This window comes from Genypterus blacodes, unplaced genomic scaffold, assembly GCF_046128005.1.
Source record: "Genypterus blacodes isolate CSIRO-AG114 ecotype Tasmania unplaced genomic scaffold, CSIRO-AGI_Gbla_v1 ptg000176l_1, whole genome shotgun sequence".
In the NCBI taxonomy this organism is placed as follows: Eukaryota; Metazoa; Chordata; class Actinopteri; order Ophidiiformes; family Ophidiidae; genus Genypterus; species Genypterus blacodes.
In genome coordinates this window covers 427,355-445,000 of record NW_027466977.1, presented here as the reverse complement: position 1 = coordinate 445,000, position 17,646 = coordinate 427,355, and the positions used below count along the sequence as shown (strand labels likewise).

At 48.1% G+C, this 17,646-nt stretch overlaps 3 protein-coding genes across 3 annotated transcripts in view; 1 reads left to right on the top strand and 2 right to left on the bottom strand.

Moving 5' to 3' along the window:
• Positions 1-3,159, bottom strand: part of LOC143014030 (actin-related protein 3) — a 7,782-nt gene extending 4,623 nt beyond the window's left edge. The window contains exon 1 of the mRNA XM_076167800.1: positions 2,959-3,159. Within this exon, the coding sequence (XP_076023915.1) occupies positions 2,959-3,002 (44 nt within the window). The 5' untranslated portion in view covers positions 3,003-3,159. The remainder of the gene's footprint in view (positions 1-2,958) is intronic.
• Positions 3,160-3,260: 101 nt separating this feature from the next.
• Positions 3,261-8,447, top strand: ddx18 (DEAD (Asp-Glu-Ala-Asp) box polypeptide 18). Its single transcript, XM_076167798.1, has 15 exons — positions 3,261-3,632; positions 4,130-4,295; positions 4,746-4,907; positions 4,989-5,201; positions 5,466-5,601; positions 5,731-5,831; positions 5,922-6,121; positions 6,206-6,320; positions 6,415-6,554; positions 6,641-6,802; positions 6,900-7,052; positions 7,191-7,304; positions 7,386-7,442; positions 7,539-7,716; positions 7,853-8,447. The coding sequence occupies exons 2-15, from the start codon at positions 4,190-4,192 to the stop codon at positions 7,993-7,995; spliced, it is 1,980 nt and encodes a 659-aa protein (XP_076023913.1). The 5' UTR covers positions 3,261-3,632; positions 4,130-4,189; the 3' UTR covers positions 7,996-8,447.
• Positions 8,448-8,951: 504 nt separating this feature from the next.
• On the bottom strand, positions 8,952-16,936 carry LOC143014028 (glycerol kinase-like). Its single transcript, XM_076167799.1, has 19 exons — positions 16,788-16,936; positions 14,851-14,924; positions 14,321-14,427; positions 14,152-14,229; positions 13,728-13,807; positions 13,470-13,607; positions 13,161-13,270; positions 13,008-13,074; positions 11,629-11,664; positions 11,387-11,454; positions 11,000-11,042; positions 10,808-10,888; positions 10,639-10,717; positions 10,440-10,536; positions 10,255-10,339; positions 9,988-10,108; positions 9,737-9,880; positions 9,538-9,624; positions 8,952-9,344 (listed from the first exon to the last, which is right to left on the bottom strand). The coding sequence occupies exons 1-19, from the start codon at positions 16,839-16,841 to the stop codon at positions 9,331-9,333; spliced, it is 1,563 nt and encodes a 520-aa protein (XP_076023914.1). The 5' UTR covers positions 16,842-16,936; the 3' UTR covers positions 8,952-9,330.
• Positions 16,937-17,646: the final 710 nt, after the last annotated feature.

Here is a 17,646-nt window from a genome sequence, read left to right as displayed (position 1 = left end):
GAACCTGCAGGGCTGGGAGAGGAGAGGAGAGGAGAGGAGAGGAGAGGAGAGGAGAGGAGTGTGTTCACAGACGCTTCAGGTCCGAGTGTGTAACTGAGACGCCACTACGGCTTAATGTGAGGATCCATCAAGCTCCCGATCATTAATCAGGTGATGGCTCCTTGTTTGGTGTCTGAAGTCTGTTCCTTACTATCCTAAAGATGTGGAGGAGAAGTTTAAACGACCTTCAGCCAAACCATTGAACCTAAACAATGTGTGACGACGAGCCACGTTCATCCGGTTCAGACGCCGAACCGCCAGGCTCGGCATCAAAGGCGTCGGACTTTAGAGCCACACACACACACACACACACACACACACACACACACACACACACACACACACACACACACACACACACACACACACACACACACACACACACACACACACACACACACACACACACACACACACACACACACACACAGCGCCGAGCCAATGTGTTTCTACTTTAAAGGGGGGCACATGTTGGCCAGATGTGGTCGCAGACAGGACTCTCCTACTTCCTGCGCTCAGGGCCCAGGGGAGCGACAGAGGAGCGATGTGGGCAGAGCAGAGGAGAGCAGAGCAGAGCGGCTCATCATAGAGCCTCCTTTTAATTCAACTGGGCCAAATAAAGCCACATCAGCAATCTGAACAAAGAGCTGAGCTGGAAACCCCACCAGCGGTCTGAGGCGCTCTCACACACACACACACACACACACACACACACACACACACACACACACACACACACACACACACACACACACACACACACACACACACACACACACACACACACACACACACACACACACACACACACACACACACACGTTACTTGGTAGCTTCACATTTCCTGACTTGAACACAAACACGGGGTCTGAACGGAACATTACCTCATCAATATAAAGAAATACCTCCTCACTCTCTGTTTTGTTACTGAATCACTCTGAGGTGATTAGAATCTTCTGCTCTACTCTTTGTTTGTTTACAGCTCCACAAAACAACACACAACAACCTTCTGGAGCCATCGCTGAGTCTTTAAACGAGGGCTGAGAGGTAAACAGTGCACTTTACTTTAGATAAGGAGGCCAGACAGAAGCCCCAAACTGCAACCAGAGCAGAGCAGGGAGTCTGGGCCTCACTTTCATTATTAGAAATGAGCCCTGAAGTACAGAATGTTGAGCTCGCAGTCGTACGCTGCTTCATACCAGAGAAGCGTCCCAGCTTGTCTGCAGCAGCCGCCTGCCTCAACAAGCCTGAATACACCACATGCCTGACAGTGGACATGAGAACACTGAGGGTGTGTGTGTGTGTGTGTATGAACACATAATAAGCTGTATGCGTTAAAACAGTGCGACTGCACACCTGTAGACTATAACACAAGTGTGACTGAGACCCGATCAGCCTGACATGCCACAGTAACTGTAACCTTGCTGCTGTTGTAACTTCTGTTCTGTTTGTCTAACCCAGGTGAGGAGCGACTCCACCCCAGGTACTGCACCTGAGGCTCCGCTCTCTGTTAGCTGCAGGTAAACATCTACAGCACACAGGTGACTGTTAGTCCATAATGAGGTCGTATCTGGCGGGCATTTGCTGCAGCATCAACACTTCTCTAATAATAGCCACAGCCAGGCCAGTTGGGAAGTGGAAGCGGGCCTTGTTTCTGTCTGGACATCATTGTGTTGCTGGAGTCAGAGAACAGCTGACTGACTGCCTCAGCACTTTCCCCTGCCTCTGTGTCAGACTCTAAGCCCGGCTGGAATAACTGGCAGATACGCAAATGAGATCTTGTTGTCGTTACTGTTGGAAGAATTGAGTTATGACTCCGGGGCCTTGGCCCAGACAGCGGAGGCCATCTGCTCCGGATAGAAACAAGCACAGGCCGACCTCCTTTCCAGAGCTGCTCCTGCTCCTTTACTGTCCAGGAGCAGCAGACTGGCTCACATCATGGAGCGAGGAGGAGGAGGAGGTATGCAAACGTCAAGCCTCTACATGAAAGCAGAGGAAACCACTTAGAGACCCTCGAACCTGACCGAACATACCAACCATACTCATCTACATGCCAGCTTTCCCCACACTATTATTCATTGACAGAAACACACGGAAGCATGAAGCAATCGATGTGCAGATAAGAGGAACGGGCCACAATGAGAAGACACACGTCGATCCGTGACTGTGCTGCAGGGAAACACCAGCAGAATGTGTGTGTGTGTGTGTCTGAGTGCAGCTTCAGCTCGATTAAGCTCGCAGCCCGGATGTTTATTTTGGCCATTTCGATGGTGACAAATCATCCGGGAAAAGAACGAGCAAACCTGAGCAAAAAGCAGAAACTAGAGAGGTTAATAAAAAAAAAATACGCTCGATGGCTTGAAACGACCATATATGGAGTAAAACGCGTGAATGAGGAAGTGTAGGCTGTGTAGGAAGTGATACTGCGCATGCGCACATCCAAGCTACTGTGCAAAGGAAAAAAAAAACGAGAGAATTGCTGCAGAAAGTCGCACTGATTTCCATTAGCGACAGTGTTTGTGTGAGTGTGTGTCTGTGAAGATCATTCACAGCGTCGCCTAATAAAGCAATAAACGGCGTGACAGTGTGAGTGAGAGCGGCTGGACTGGAGGCTTTGCTCAGTGTGGTTTCTCGGGTCTAAACACACACGGAGGATGGAGGAGAAGCCCATGTTAGCGAGGAGATGTGCCGAATAAAGAGCAGCACAAGGCGGTGAAGATGCTGCGCGTACGAGCGGGAACTGAGCTAATGGAGGACGAACCAGAGGGAGAAAATGTCTGTTAGCTGCTCGTTCGCATAAACACACACACTGTTGCTGACGCTGACAGTTCCTAACCCATACACCACATCATACTCTCGGTGACACCCAAGCCCCTCTCCCCTTCTCTCTCTCTCTCCGGCCCGGTTTCCGCAGCTTACCCGGTGCCGCAGTCGACAACACACGCCGGTAACCGTGTAGCCATCTCTCTCCCCCGAGTCTCCGGTGCTCGCTGTAGCGTTAAGCGGGTGGCGGTCCGTGCTGTGTCGGCGGGCGGCTGAAGGAATCTGACTCGCCGTGCACAGGCGGAACCCCGAGACCGTACAGAGCCGCTTCCACTTCCGCACTCCGCTCCCAGCAGGCAGGGAGAGGCAAGATGGCGGAGGCCGGCTCAGAGCGTCGCAGGCGGGGCTCCGTCGCTGACACACACGGGCTGACCGCGGCCTTGACGGGAGCCAGAGACGCCCCCATCACCTTACTCACAACCACACGCAGCTAATGACTCTGTTTGGAGACATTAGACGGAAAAAAGAAGACATTTCTATGTGAAGCCACTTAGCTGTTACAATAAAAACAATGGCGGACTGATTATGGTTTGAACTAACATGAAATAAAACGAATACAGCGGTAGACTAAATCCTAAAGGCCAGAAAAGAAGACGGTTGGTTTGTATCAAAACGTTTTTATGTTTCTGGGGAACATTTTTGATTAAAAACGGAAAGTTAAATTAGACAGGTAGCGAACGGGTTAAATGACATTTGAACTAGATACGGTGAGTTTGCTGGATAAAGATCGTTATTTGGATTTAAAAAAAAAATAACATCTGGTTTTCCAGGTAAGCAAAATATTTCACAAAGGTTTTCTTTGATTAAAAAAATACAATAATTATATTTTCTTTCTCGCTACATTTGTGAGGACGTGTTGCTTGTTTTCAGACGGGAGAGGGTGTTTGTATAAAACAGTAAGGTCGTTTATGGGCTAAAAATGGCCAATTGTGTTAAATAAGTTTTTTTTTTTAGGCCATTTGTTATATTTTGATTTTAACAAAGGTTGATTTGTGTCTTCAAACGGATTGCTAGTTTTTGGAAGTAATTACTTGTATAAATTTAAGAATATCTGGTTTAAACAAATCCATCTTTCTAGCTAAAAAGACTGTTTGTTAGTTTTCTACGGCCCAATATGGTAGTAGGATTAGAATAGATTACCTGGTTTTGTAACGTAAAAACTGCCATTTGGATATCAAAAGTTAAGCTGTCTAGTTTAAATGAACTACAATGTTCTGTTCAGGCATCGTAATGGCACCTATTTGAGGTCCTTTGTATTTTCACTCAGGCGGCGTCAAGCAGCACATTGCGGGGTCCTGCTGAATGCCACACGTGTGCAGCTGTAACCATGGCGGACCTACAGATGAAACTGCTGCGCAAAAGAATACAGAAAAGAAACGAAAAGAACAAAGAGCGCAAACTATTGAAATCACAGACACAAGAAGACGAGCCTGGTACGTGCGGAAGGACATTACGGATACTTTGTTGTCACTCTGCATTCATGTTTTGCGTTGAAACGGCGACTAGCTTTAAAGTCCGCATGCTAGGATAGCTAACTGGCTAGCTCGCTAAACGGCGTGTTATGTTTCTTATTCGATCTGAAGCGATTGCCAATCAAAATGGATAAACTCAGTAAATAGAGATAACAGCGGATTCTTAGAAGCTACAAATCAAGCGTCTTATGTTCGGTTTCTAGAAATTACGACCTAAGTAACTCTTCCTCATGACTTCACCACAACTTTCCTACCGTAAAGCGCAGCATCGAATTCCAGGAACTGTAAACACAAAGTTCAGAAGCTAAATGGGAGAAGAAATACATATAGTGAGTTTCTTGCTCCCAATATGCAAATATTTGTTGTATATTAATGTGTGTGTGTGTGTGTGTGTGTGTGTGTGTGTCACAGCTGAATCTAACGGGCTGGTAGAGGAAACGACCCCTGCTGTTCAGAAAGAGCCGGAGCCTGAGAACGATCAGGAGAAACCCAGTGAGGTACCGGAGGATGAAACGCCTCTGAAGAAGAGGAAGAAAAAGAAGAGGAAGCTGGCAGAGGCGTCTCAGTCTCCAGGTAACAACTCACCGAGCTTCTTAACTCCTCTAAATAACAGTGTGAGGGTTTTTGTTAAACTCAATGCGATCCTCATTATAGAAGAGAAGAAGAGCAAAACAGAGGAAGATGCAGGAGAGGAAGAGGACGCAGACCAGGAGGCTGCTGAAGAGGCTGCTGACAAACCAGAGGAAGATGATGACGACGAGGTTGCAGCAGATGAGGATGACGAGGAAGATGAAGAAATGGAGGGGAAATCTGATGGAGGAGATGATGAAGAGGACGATGAGGCTAAACTGCCATTTGGTTTGACAGGTAAGAGAAACGTTGCCCTCGCCTCTCCTTCCTGTTTGAACAATCCTCCAGTTGCCTTTCAGTGTTGCCCGTCCCGCGTCTCCGTCGTGGTTTGGGTGTCAGTAAAGGCAAACAGTGACCTGCTGCGGCTGTCAGGGAGTCGAACCTCCACTGGTTCCTCTTCAGTGCAGCTGCAGGAACACACACGCACAGAGACGTTCATGTTTCACCCGATTGAGGTTTAAACTTAAAGTTAACGATCAACGTCTCTCTCTTTCCTCTCAGGTGCGTTTGAGGACACGTCCTTCGCCTCTCTGGCAGAGTTGGTGAGCGACAGCACGCTGAAGGGGGTGAAGGAGATGGGCTTCGAACACATGACCGAGATCCAGCACAAAAGCATCCGCCCCCTGCTGGAAGGAAGGTAAGTCAGAGTTTAGAAACGGTCAGAAACTGCAGACTCCAGTTATCAGAAGTGACCTGTGGTGACCTGAGAGCGAATTAGTGACGTTGTGTATCCTGACGCTGTGGTTCTTTGTTCTGGTCTCTGCAGGGACGTTCTCGCTGCTGCCAAGACCGGCAGCGGGAAAACTCTGGCCTTCCTGATCCCGTCCGTCGAGCTCATCTACAAACTCAAGTTCATGCCCAGAAACGGTACAGACGGCTCGTCCTCTTGAGCTTTGGAGAGTTTTGTTTTGTCCCTCCCACCTTTCTAACTCTTAACCCCTCCCCCTCCTCGCTCAGGTACCGGGGTCGTGATCCTCTCGCCCACGCGTGAGTTGGCCATGCAGACGTACGGCGTGATGAAGGAGCTGATGACGCACCACGTCCACACCTTCGGCCTAGTCATGGGGGGCAGCAACCGCTCGGCCGAGGCCCAGAAGCTGGCCAATGGCGTCAACATCCTGGTGGCCACGCCGGGCCGCCTGCTGGACCACCTGCAGGTACTGGAGTCCTGAAGTCACACACAGGATATCTGAGGCTGTTTACCTTCAGACTGATGTAATAATCCGTCTGTGGTTTCCCAGAACACGCCTGGATTCATGTACAAGAACCTGCAGTGTCTGATCATCGACGAGGCCGACCGGATCCTGGAGGTGGGCTTTGAGGAGGAGCTCAAGCAGATCATCAAACTGCTGCCCAGTACGTAATCCATTCTTAATCTGATTCTATGGCGATTCTCTCTCTCCCCCCTGCTCTGCTCACCGTGTGTGTGTGTGTGGTTGTGTTCTGCCAGAGAAGAGACAGACGATGCTGTTCTCAGCCACTCAGACCAGGAAGGTGGAGGACTTGGCTCGCATCTCCCTGAAGAAGGAGCCGCTGTATGTGGGCGTGGACGACAACAAAGACAACGCCACGGTAGACGGTCTGGAGCAGGTCTGTCTCTCTGTTCATCTGTACTCTGCTCTGATCCCTGTCCTGAGGTCTTTACCGCTGACTAACACACACACATGTTGTTTCAGGGCTACGTGGTGTGTCCATCAGAAAAGCGCTTCCTGCTTCTTTTCACCTTCCTGAAGAAGAACCGCAAGAAGAAGCTGATGGTCTTCTTCTCCTCCTGCATGTCGGTCAAATTCCACTACGAGCTGCTCAACTACATCGACCTGCCCGTCATGGCCATCCATGTAAGCCCCGCCCCCTGCTGGTTCAGGGCCTTCAGTACCCCCCCTCAGTCTCAGCTCCCCCTCCTGACTCGCTCCTCTGCCTTCTCTCCTCTCCCAGGGCAAACAGAAGCAGACCAAACGAACCACCACCTTCTTCCAATTCTGCAACGCCGACTCAGGCATCCTGCTGTGTACGGACGTGGCAGCCCGAGGGTTGGACATCCCCGAGGTGGACTGGATCGTGCAGTACGACCCTCCAGATGACCCCAAGGTGCTGTGAGATGTTTAGTGTCTCTGTCCTTGCTGTTTCTTTTGTTGTTTTGTTCATTCAGAGTTCCATTTGAAGTCTTTGTTGACTGAAGAACAGCAGCTTCACAGGTTAATGCTCACTTTACCTTAATATCTACAGGAGTACATCCACAGGGTGGGCAGGACGGCCCGAGGCATCAACGGCAGAGGCCACGCGTTGTTGATCCTCCGCCCAGAGGAGCTCGGCTTCCTGCGCTTCCTGAAGCAGGCCAAGGTAACGAAGCGACACAACAGAACGCAGAAATAGCCTGTATCACTTTTCTTATGTATTGACCTCCATTCATGTTTTCCCCAGGTTCCTTTGAGCGAGTTTGAGTTCTCCTGGACCAAGATCTCTGATATCCAGTCCCAGGTAAGACTGCTGCGTCCTGATTAACCCTTTATAGACACTGTGAAGATGACTCACATTTGAATTAAGATTAATTTCCCAACCTCTTGCTTCCCTCAGCTGGACAAGCTGATTGAGAAGAACTACTACCTTCACAAGTCGGCTCAGGAGGCCTACAAGTCCTACGTGAGGGCCTACGATTCCCACTCGCTCAAACAGATCTACAGCATCCAGACCCTCAACCTCCCCATGGTGGCGCTCTCCTTCGGCTTCAAGGTTCCCCCCTACGTCGACCTGAGTATCCTTCCCTGCTTCTCCCTGCTCCAACCAGTGGTGTTGGAACGACTGTTGAATACCTTTAGTGTAGCTTTGTCTCTTTGGATCTGCTCCAGTGTGTGTGTGTGTGTTTCCCTTGACCCTCCTCTTCCTCCCAGACGTCCACAGCAGTAGAGGCGTTAAGATGCAGAAACGAGGCGGCGGCGGCGGCTTTGGCTACCAGAAGAAGAACGTGCACAAGTCCAAGATCTTCAAGCACGTCAACAAGGGGAACAGGGACGGGAGGCAGTTCTCTCGCTGAGAAGGGGGAGGGGAGAGGGAGGGAGGGGGCGTCGGCCTCGCTCGCCCACCAGACTCTGACGTGAACTGGATTATGAAATACAGCCCCGTGTCCCCTCTGGTCCCAGACCCTGGACCGGCCCCGAGTCTTTGAGCTGCGACCGTCAGTGATGATGATGATGATGCTCCCGCTCCCGCCGTCCCCACACGAGGACGCCGGGACTCGAACCCAGCCCGAGCTCATCTTCTCTTCACTGTACAATCACATTCTGAACTTTTGAAAGTGGGTCACATGACTCTGCCAGCGGGGGGCAGCAGACTCATGTGTGTGTGTGTGTCGCAGATTTAAAGCTCTTTTTATTCCAGATTGATGTAAGAGGCGTTTTGTAAATGACTAACTTTAGTGTGGATTTTATGTTCCGATGGCCGCACGCTGCAAGCTTGTCTATTAAATGTTCATTGTAAACAATCCAATGTATCTGACGGGAATGTCTTGATTGATCTTGTAACTTGAATATAAACGACTTTGCTTCATTCTTATTCTCTTATGTGAGTCTGACTCCAGAGCTGCAGGGTTAGAGATGACCTGACAGATATAAAGTCAATTTGTTCCATTGTTTTGGTTGATCTTGCAGCTTTCCATCAGGTTTATTAAAGCGTCTGTACGCTCCTGCAGAGAGGAAAGACTCTAGCAATTCATCTTAGAGAACTAAACTGAAAAACAGGCAAACGGACGGAAGAGTTAAAAAAAAAAAAAAGTGGAACACAGCAGTTTAAAGATCACAGCTTGGAGAAGTGAGTAAACAATGACATCATTTAACAGATGAAGATCAGAGAGATTGATTTAAACAAAGATCCATTCATTCAATTGATCCACCATAAACATTTGATTGATGATACACACGATAAAGAGATGATGAGCACCGAACCAAATTTGAAAAAAGCTTCATAAAAAAACCCACAAACATTGCATAGTTCCTCATGAATAGAAAAGTTTAAGTGCTTTTAAAAGTCTGTACAAAGGTTTGATAAGAAATTGAAAAAGAAAAAAAACCCTACAATATTGAATTCCCCTAACCTACAGTGGATGTGAACAGAAGAAGGCAGGTTTCATCAAGGACGTTTACAAACATCCTCCCCTTAAAATGGATGAAAAAGTGCAACCACTAAGACCAGCAGGCGGCTTCACTCTCGGCTCCACCCGACCCTCAGCAGGGGGGCTGTGTGGTAAAATGTTCTCAGCCCCGTCACACCCTGACATGATGCTTCCAGAGGCCTCCCTCCAGAGACCTGGGCCTCCGCTGAAGACACATCCTCTTCCAGGTCTTTCTCACGCCATTCTCCATACGTGTTCAAGCTACTGCTGGTCTCCTGTGAGGTGGAAATGACTTTATGAAATAATTGTCAACAAACCAAACTGCATATTTTCCTGATAGAAACCAGGTTAGACTGACCCACAGAGCCCAAACTGGAGGCTCCACTCCCACACAGCTTCTACATTTAGAATCTAGTTGTATAATCCTCATAAATCTGCTGTTCGGTTCCACACTGCACCTTTGCTTACCAATGGGATCGCAGCAGGGCTCCGTCGTCTCCCAGTTCATAGATTTCTGCACGGCCTTCTTCCAGCGGGCAAAGCGGAACTCGCTCTCTGAAAGGTCAAAAGATGGAGAGGAAGTCAAAGTCTCATTTATTGCCCAATCCACCCAAACAAAGCTAGCAGAAACCGTCCATTCCATTCCTCCTGGGTCTTGATTTCTCACCGTTGGTGTTAATCTGAGGCTGGTACGTCTCACATGTGATCTGCGGGAGGTGATCTGGTGTCAGGCTCCACACGTCCACCCCCTCTGCTGCCCCGGCCGCCATGGCTGCACCCAGGGCCGTCGTCTCCGCCATGCCCGGTCGCACTGCATCGACATGACAACCTGAGATCAATCCCTGCAACTGATTGATTTCCCATCCCTACAATTATAGATGAAGTCCTCCCCCCGCCACAGCCCGCCTGTCCACTCACCCACAGGCATGCAGAGGATGTCGGCCTGCAGCTGCATCAGTAACCTGTTGGCCGTCATCCCTCCGTCCACCTGCAGCTGCGTCAGTGGGACACCGCTGTCCTGGTTCATGGCGTCGAGAATCTGACACACGCAGCAGCAAGGCGTCAGATAAAACAAGCAGGCACGCAAATCCTTCACACCTGACAGACTAGACGGTGCCGACATTAGAGGTTCTAAAGGTTCTAAAGGTGCTAAAGGTGAGAAAGCAGGAAGGAGAGGCGACCCACCTCTCTGGTCTGGAAGCAGACGGCCTCCAGGGCGGCGAACGCCAAGTGGCTCTTGTTGGTGAACTGAGTGAGGCCACAGATGATGCTGGAGATCACACAGAAGAAAACTGATAGATTAGATGCCATGCTGTGATTCCTCTTCAGAGATCAATCAAGTGTAACGTCGTTATTGAAAGTGTGCTCACCCTCTGGCGCTGGGCTCCCAGTAGGGGGCGTAGAGGCCGGAGAAGGCCGGCACAAAGTAACAGCCGTAAGACGAGCCGGCTGCAGCGGCCAGATCCTCTAAAACCAGAGGATGGGAAAAGACAGAAAGAGAAGAAGAATCATTCAATCAAATATACTTCTTGGAATCATCTATCTATGATCTGTAGACGGCCTGCTTACCGATCTCAGCGGAGGATTTTACAATGCCCATGTTGTCCTTCAGCCACCGGACCACCGCCCCCGCTATGGCCACTGAGCCCTGGAGGGAAGAAAGGGTTAAAAAAACTCAATACAGAGCAGGAAACACAACAGAGGAGCAGAATCCAGAGCATGTAATCATCACTCTCACCTCGAGGGCGTAGCAGGCAGGCTGCTCTTTCCCCATCTTGTACGCCACCGTGGTCAGCAGGCCGTGGTCCGACATGACAGGCTGGAGGAATGAGGGGGAAACAACATGGAGTAAAGGCAAAGAGCGTAAAGACGGACAGAGTTTAAACCTCAGATCTGAAGGCTGTCAGGCTTTGCTGGGTGTGTGTCTTACGGTAGTGCCTGTGTTCTTAAGCATGAAGCAGCCCGTCCCATACCTTCACACAACAACAACAACAAGGAAGCTCATCAATAACACAGATCGGAGACCTGTGATTGGTTACTCGGTGGCGTTCTTGAAGAATACATGCAAGTAGTAAAACTGACTGATCATGAAAATCATCTCACTCTCCCTTTTTCTCCAAGAGCTTCGAAATCATTTTAGCTGACAAACTGGAAACACAATCTGGAGACTGATGAGGTCATAATCAATATCAGGGATCAGATTGACGTCTTGTTTCTATTAAAGCGAACAGATGAAGCAAAGTGCGATTGAGGACAGCGGAGGCAAATCTCTAACTACTTCCTCGCTAAATCAGAAGATAAAGGGGGAGGGGCTTACGTGTTTTTGGCTTGACCTTCCTCGAAGCACATCTGACCAACCAGGGCGGCCGATTGATCACCTAGACACTGACAGATGTAAGACAGTCTCCATCAGTCCACCACATTTTGCCGCACACACACACACACACACACGCATGTATCCTCCCACATGCACGGTATCCAAGGAGACCACCATGTTGCTCTAAACCACACGTTCCTGTTTTCTCTACTCCACCGTTACATAAGGTGCCGAGTTCTTACCCCAGAGATGGGCACTCCGGCGAGGGAGCTGGATTTCTGTCAGGAGGGAAAACAAAAGGAGGAGAGACGTGTTTAGATTTAATGGAAAGGATTTGGCTCCAACAGGAAGCTACAAGCTGTGGGAATCAAACCTGCAACCTTTGGGTTACAGACCAGGCTTGTTATCATAGCAAGCCGATAATGAAAAATGAGAAGCTCTGCAGCCATTACCGGTTAATATCTGGTGACTTTGATCATTTTACCTAATCTGTTTCAGTCTCAAGCCTTTTCTTACTGGAATAAAAGACAAATGATGTAATCACTTCAGCAGTAATAGAGTTTGTTATCGCAGTGACGCCATTATTATCCAATAAGAAACTGTTATTAAACAACGCACACACACAACTACACAACTACACAACTACACAATCTGCTCCCTGAAATCTTGTAGATACAAACATTTAATCTTAACGAGAAGAAAGGAGAATAACCACACGCAGTTGTCAGTTTTGACAAAGAGGCCACGTTGCTGATCTGCAGACAGGAGGTCAAAGTTCAACATTGACCATGAAGTGGTTATGAAATATGAGAGGATCATAAACAAACACAATCAACGTCTTCAATGTGCCACTGACCTTTTAAGTCATCATAGTTATTAATAACAACAAACTCTACCACCGCAGCTTCTTTATCTCAGCGACATTATTAGATCTGTAGATGCGAGGAAACGAGCCGGGCTGTTTATTATCAGGCTCAGACCACAACACCAGGAAGTGATTTAGCAGAGATCTGCCCGAGACAAAATAAAACAACAAACCAATAAAACAGCATTAAAAGCTCTTTCCTGGGTACAAACCTGAAGTCATTTAGGGAGAAGATGAGGTCAGAACTGGGAATTGTTGTCCTTTGCAGATGAGTGTGTTTTGATAAAAAGTAACGTGTGTACTTTTTGCTCTTTCTGCCTTTGAGCGACAACTACTTCTGAATTAATTTAGATCTTTTTCAACTTGACGGTTGTTCTTTATTTTCCCTTGTACTCAACCGTGTCAACATCAACAAACCTCACAAACACAAATCAGCCTTCCAGACACTGTCTAACAATCTTGAGTCTGGTCCACAGTTGGCAGAAAGTCAAAGGCAAATTCAAAAGGGCAGCGTCGGTTCAGCTGGAACGCCTTTCACTCCTCTATCACAGCATTATCTGCTGTTCTGAGGAACACAACGCTGCGTCTTATCGGGTTATACAACAGCTACAGCGATTCACTTCTCGAGAACCTTTATCCGACTCTTTTACGAGCCTGGTTGGCCTCATTACAACGTCACAACAGCTGTCCTTACCGAGTCCATCTCAATACAAAAACAGCAACCTGAGGAAAAACAACCGGATGATCTGCACTTACCACACAACCGTAGATCTCAGAGGAGCTTCTGACTTTGGGGAGGATTTCCATGGGGACATCAAAGTACCTGGAAGGAACAAAGCACCAAACATGAGCCGAGCGATTCAAGAATTCAATTGTGTTCACATGGTCAGATAGTCGTGACCCGTTTACCTGCAGAGCTCAGGATCCCAGTCCATCGAGTGAATGTTGAACAGCATGGTGCGGCTGGCATTGGAGACATCTGTGCAGTGGACTCCTCCGTCCCGTCCCCCTGTCAAGCACTGAAGAGAGACACAATAATGTCAAACCCGCAACTCTAAAGAAGCCAGGAAGCACAATCATTCATCCATGTGCTTCCAAGGGATATTCACTTTGTTAGAAAAGCTCCGGACTGTTCATAATAAGGTTGGCAAACTAGATTGGAACACAGGCAAGGGAGGAATGTCTGTGTTGATGAAGCGAGGGGACTGTGGCTCCTACCCAAATGATCCAGGAGTCCACCGTGCCAAACATGGCGCGCTGATTCTGCACCGCCTGTCGAACCTCATCCACGTTATCCAGCATCCAGCGAAGCTTCACTGCACTGAAGTAGGTGCTGATGGGAAGGCCAGTCTTGTGCTGTAGGGATTATGGTATATAGAAACACATCTGTATCTGTTTTCAGTTCACAGCCCGACTCTAACACCTGACAGAACAGAAAGAGACAAACCAGAGGGTTTCTCCTCTATGGTCTCTGACCTTGAGGTGGTTCTTGTCTTGACCCGGGGCTTTGTTGATGAGCCTCTCCACCGTTGACTGAGTGCGCAGGTCCAGCCAAACTACAGACACAAGAAAGGGGGGAAGGGAAAACACCCTGAGACATTCAGTGCATTTACCCCGCGCGTTCTCACAGTCTAAGAGCAAACTGGCACCTAAACTGTGTTTAAAGATTTATTTTGGGGCAGGGACAGATATAACTTTGGACACTCCAGTCTGATGCAACCTGCACATGGGATGTTGGCGATGACATATCCTCAGTTGCGCAATTACCTAAGTTACAGCACAGCGATGAGTCTTACACTTCACAAGAAGAAAAGTGATCCTACAGAGAGTTAAATACTTCAAATCACTGGTTTCACTCCTGACATTCCTGACAAAGACTCTTTTACAGTGATCAACCCACCGATGGCGCTGTAGAGAGGCTCTCCGGTCTCTTTGTCCCACACCACCGTCGTCTCCCTCTGATTGGTCACTCCCACAGCTGGCGAAACAGAAGAAGAAGAGTCACCAAAACTCCCCGATTCCAACCGAGTCACCTGCCACGCCCATCACACACACATGCAGTGTCCTACCTTTTATGTTGGAGACGTCGACGTTGAGCTGCTGAAGCTTCTCACACGTCCGCTCCATGCACTCATACACAGACTGTATTATCTCCTTGGGGTCTTCCTCCACCCAGCTGATTCAGACATCAACACAAAGAAGCACACAGACACACACAATCCAATTTGTATTTGGGAAGAACAAGATCAATGGATGCCCCAGTTGTGTAAGAAGGCAGTAAAGATCTGTTTGCTCTATATCATCTATGTTATGGAGGGACAACATCTTTATCATAAAGTCAACAATTATGACAGTACAAAGTCTTTGTGAGAGAACATCAAACAGAGACTCATCGTCTTCCTCAACACAGATGATGATAATCTTGTACAACAGGTTTTGCCAAAGAAACTAGTTTTGCCCTCAGGTGCACGGGAGTTTAGAATATATCACACACACACACACACACACACACAACCTCCTTCACATGCAGAACATCGGGAGACTCCACCCTGCCAAAGCCAATAGGAATATTCAAAAGTGGAACCAGTTGTGAACTCACCCCTCCTTGGGAAAGCTCTGGTTGATCTCCACTTGGTGGTGACAGATCACTTCAGCTGTTTTGGCGTCGAACACCTGTGGTGAAAAGGTGGAAGATGACAAAACAAGATGCAGAAGTCAAGGTGTAATCTTAAAAGGCGGCTCAAGACAGAATGTATGGATGTATTGTTGACAAAGACAAACCTGCCTTGCCTTCTGTGTACACTCTACATATTGTAATGACAGTAAACACATAAAACTGAGTGCATGTGCAGCGTGCCGCCCTGCTCACAACACAGAAGCACAGCTGAATGTGGGGTGCGTGAAAACACACTTGTGTAAAACGGTTGAGCATTAACCTTGAGCGACCTCTGACCCACAAACGTTTCTGCATCCTTGAACTCGTCATAAGTCCTTTACTATTCCTCTAAAAACAGTCACGGGGGGGCGACCGGGCAGCCTCAGGCTACGACCTCAGCCCTCTGATGTCACCACCGACCAGTCACACAGTTGAAGAATCATCTGACTGGAACCATTACCCTTAAACCTCGTTTTGGCTACAGCTCTTCAAGTTCTACAGATTTGATATATAGTTTGTTCACAGTGTATAATATACCATTGTTACTGAGCAGGATTCAACAATCAGGGTTCTAACAGCCAGCAAAGGCACAACTATAACACTGCTGCTAACACATGGCTGCTGACGTTTGCATCCGTGACAGAGAACTTTGCAATAGACTCAGGAGCCAAATATAAAATATCTACCAGCTGTGTCACTGGCACAAACACCCTCCAGTTAGGACAGACCCACATTCTTCTTCAAAATGAGGTCGCAGCAGAAGAAGCTGTATAACAGAGAAATTAAACATGTTCCATTTAATAAAACCTAAGCTTGGGGCGAATATAAAGGCTGCAGGGGGGCAAAAGTACCCGGATGTCTTGGCTACCTCATTACTTTCTTGATCCCTGTGAATGAGTTCAATCACACAGAGATCTTTTGGCTCTTTGATGCATGTAAAAAACAAGAGCTCACTAGGTTAAAGTTTAACCTCTGGCCAAAATGTTCTGTTGCCCTGGGCGTCATTGATCCAGGAGCCTCAGGACGGTTCAAAGAAAAAAACAAACTGTGTCACTTAGTCAGAGAGGACCCCTTCACTTTCTTACTCATATTCAAACAACAAAGAAGTCTCGAGAACCTCTTACCCAACAATCTTACAGCAATCTACCTCACCAATCGTTTAACTCTTAACATACTTTTATATAGGTCAGTGGTTCTCTTTAACGGGGCTCTGATCACTTTAAAACAACTTAACAACAACTCACACAGCACTTAAAGCCTTAAATGTGTGCTGTGCTGAAACTTCTGTCAAATCAATACTAGTTCTGATTTACAAAAAAAAGTAACTGAAATGATTTCACTTATTTAAAATGTTCTCATAGTTTCCTGAAGTAAACAGAAAGTAACACAGCAGCTAGAAGCTCTCACCGAAACATAAATAAGTAAAAATAAATCAATATAAATCAGTATAAAATAAGTATTATGACACATACTTATGAAACATACTTCATACATTTTTTGAAACACCCATATGAAAGTATGTGAACGATTCCATCAAAATTTACGTTGTGAAAACTTTTTTTCCTTCTTTATTGACACTTATTTGTTGTCACAGTCGCTTGTATCCGGACGAAGAAGACGTGGCGTGTAGTGAACTGAGCTCCGCGTGTGTGTGTGCGGGCTGTGGGAGGACACTTGCATGCACCCGCTGAGCCTGACCCACGCAAACGCCACACACACTAACTATTTGTAGTCTGGTGCAGTGATTCCTATTCCCTGCTCGTCACAAACGCGTCGCCTGTGGAGGAATTATGCGTGGCGACCCCGCAGCCCCTCCCCCGCCCCCTCCGGCGCTCCGCTCCGTGGACCACAGGTGCGTGGTTTGCGTTCACGTCACTCACCAGAAACCTCGTGGAGCTCGTGCCCTGGTCGATGGCGGCAACCAGCGGATTCATCTCGGTGTTTGTGTCTCTGCTCACGGTTTGAACGCTGAGTAAAGCCGCCCGGTCTGCTGGTGGCCCGCTGGGTCCCTGACAGGGTTTTGTTGTGATGAAGGAGGAGGGGGCGGGGCAAGGGTAGGGGGAGGAGCCGTCTGGGATAAACCTGCTCCGGCTGAGGATGTGATTGGCTGGTCGTCATAAGGCGTCGGCCGCGCGCTGTGCAATCAGGTTTGGGGGCGTGTACTCCGAATAAGAGTGTCTGAGGTGAGAGACGGTCAGAGTCAGACTGCCGTAAAGTGAAGTAAACTGCTGCAAGAGAGAGTTTCTACGTTAATTGACAACATCAACTGTGAAAACACCCACACAGATAGAATTCCTTCCAGACTCCTCCCCCTATCCCCTCTCTCTCGCCTATACTCAGCCAGCAACAACTGTTCTGCCGCTCAGCAGCAGTTGTTGCATCAACTCCCTCTTTACAGTTGCAGTCAAACACTTCTTGCCCTTCTCCTCTTTCAGTCAGACAGGTTTCCTCTTATAGTACTGAGCAGTTGTAGTAAGTAGTAGCCTAAAGATAGTACAGATCTGTACTTGGCTTTGACATGTATCTTTCCTGAAACTGAAGGAGGTAAACTGTGATGATCCACTCACAGTAAACCCAGTAGAGTGACTCATCATCTTCTTCAACATGACGCAACGTATTTTCCGCTGCCTACTCTAATTAGAGGAAATAACCGTTTCTGGGCCCAGTCATTGTCATGTGGTATGTTGTGGTAACCCTGACCCAGAGCTGTGTTGGCCTCCTGTGGAATTCAGAGTTGTG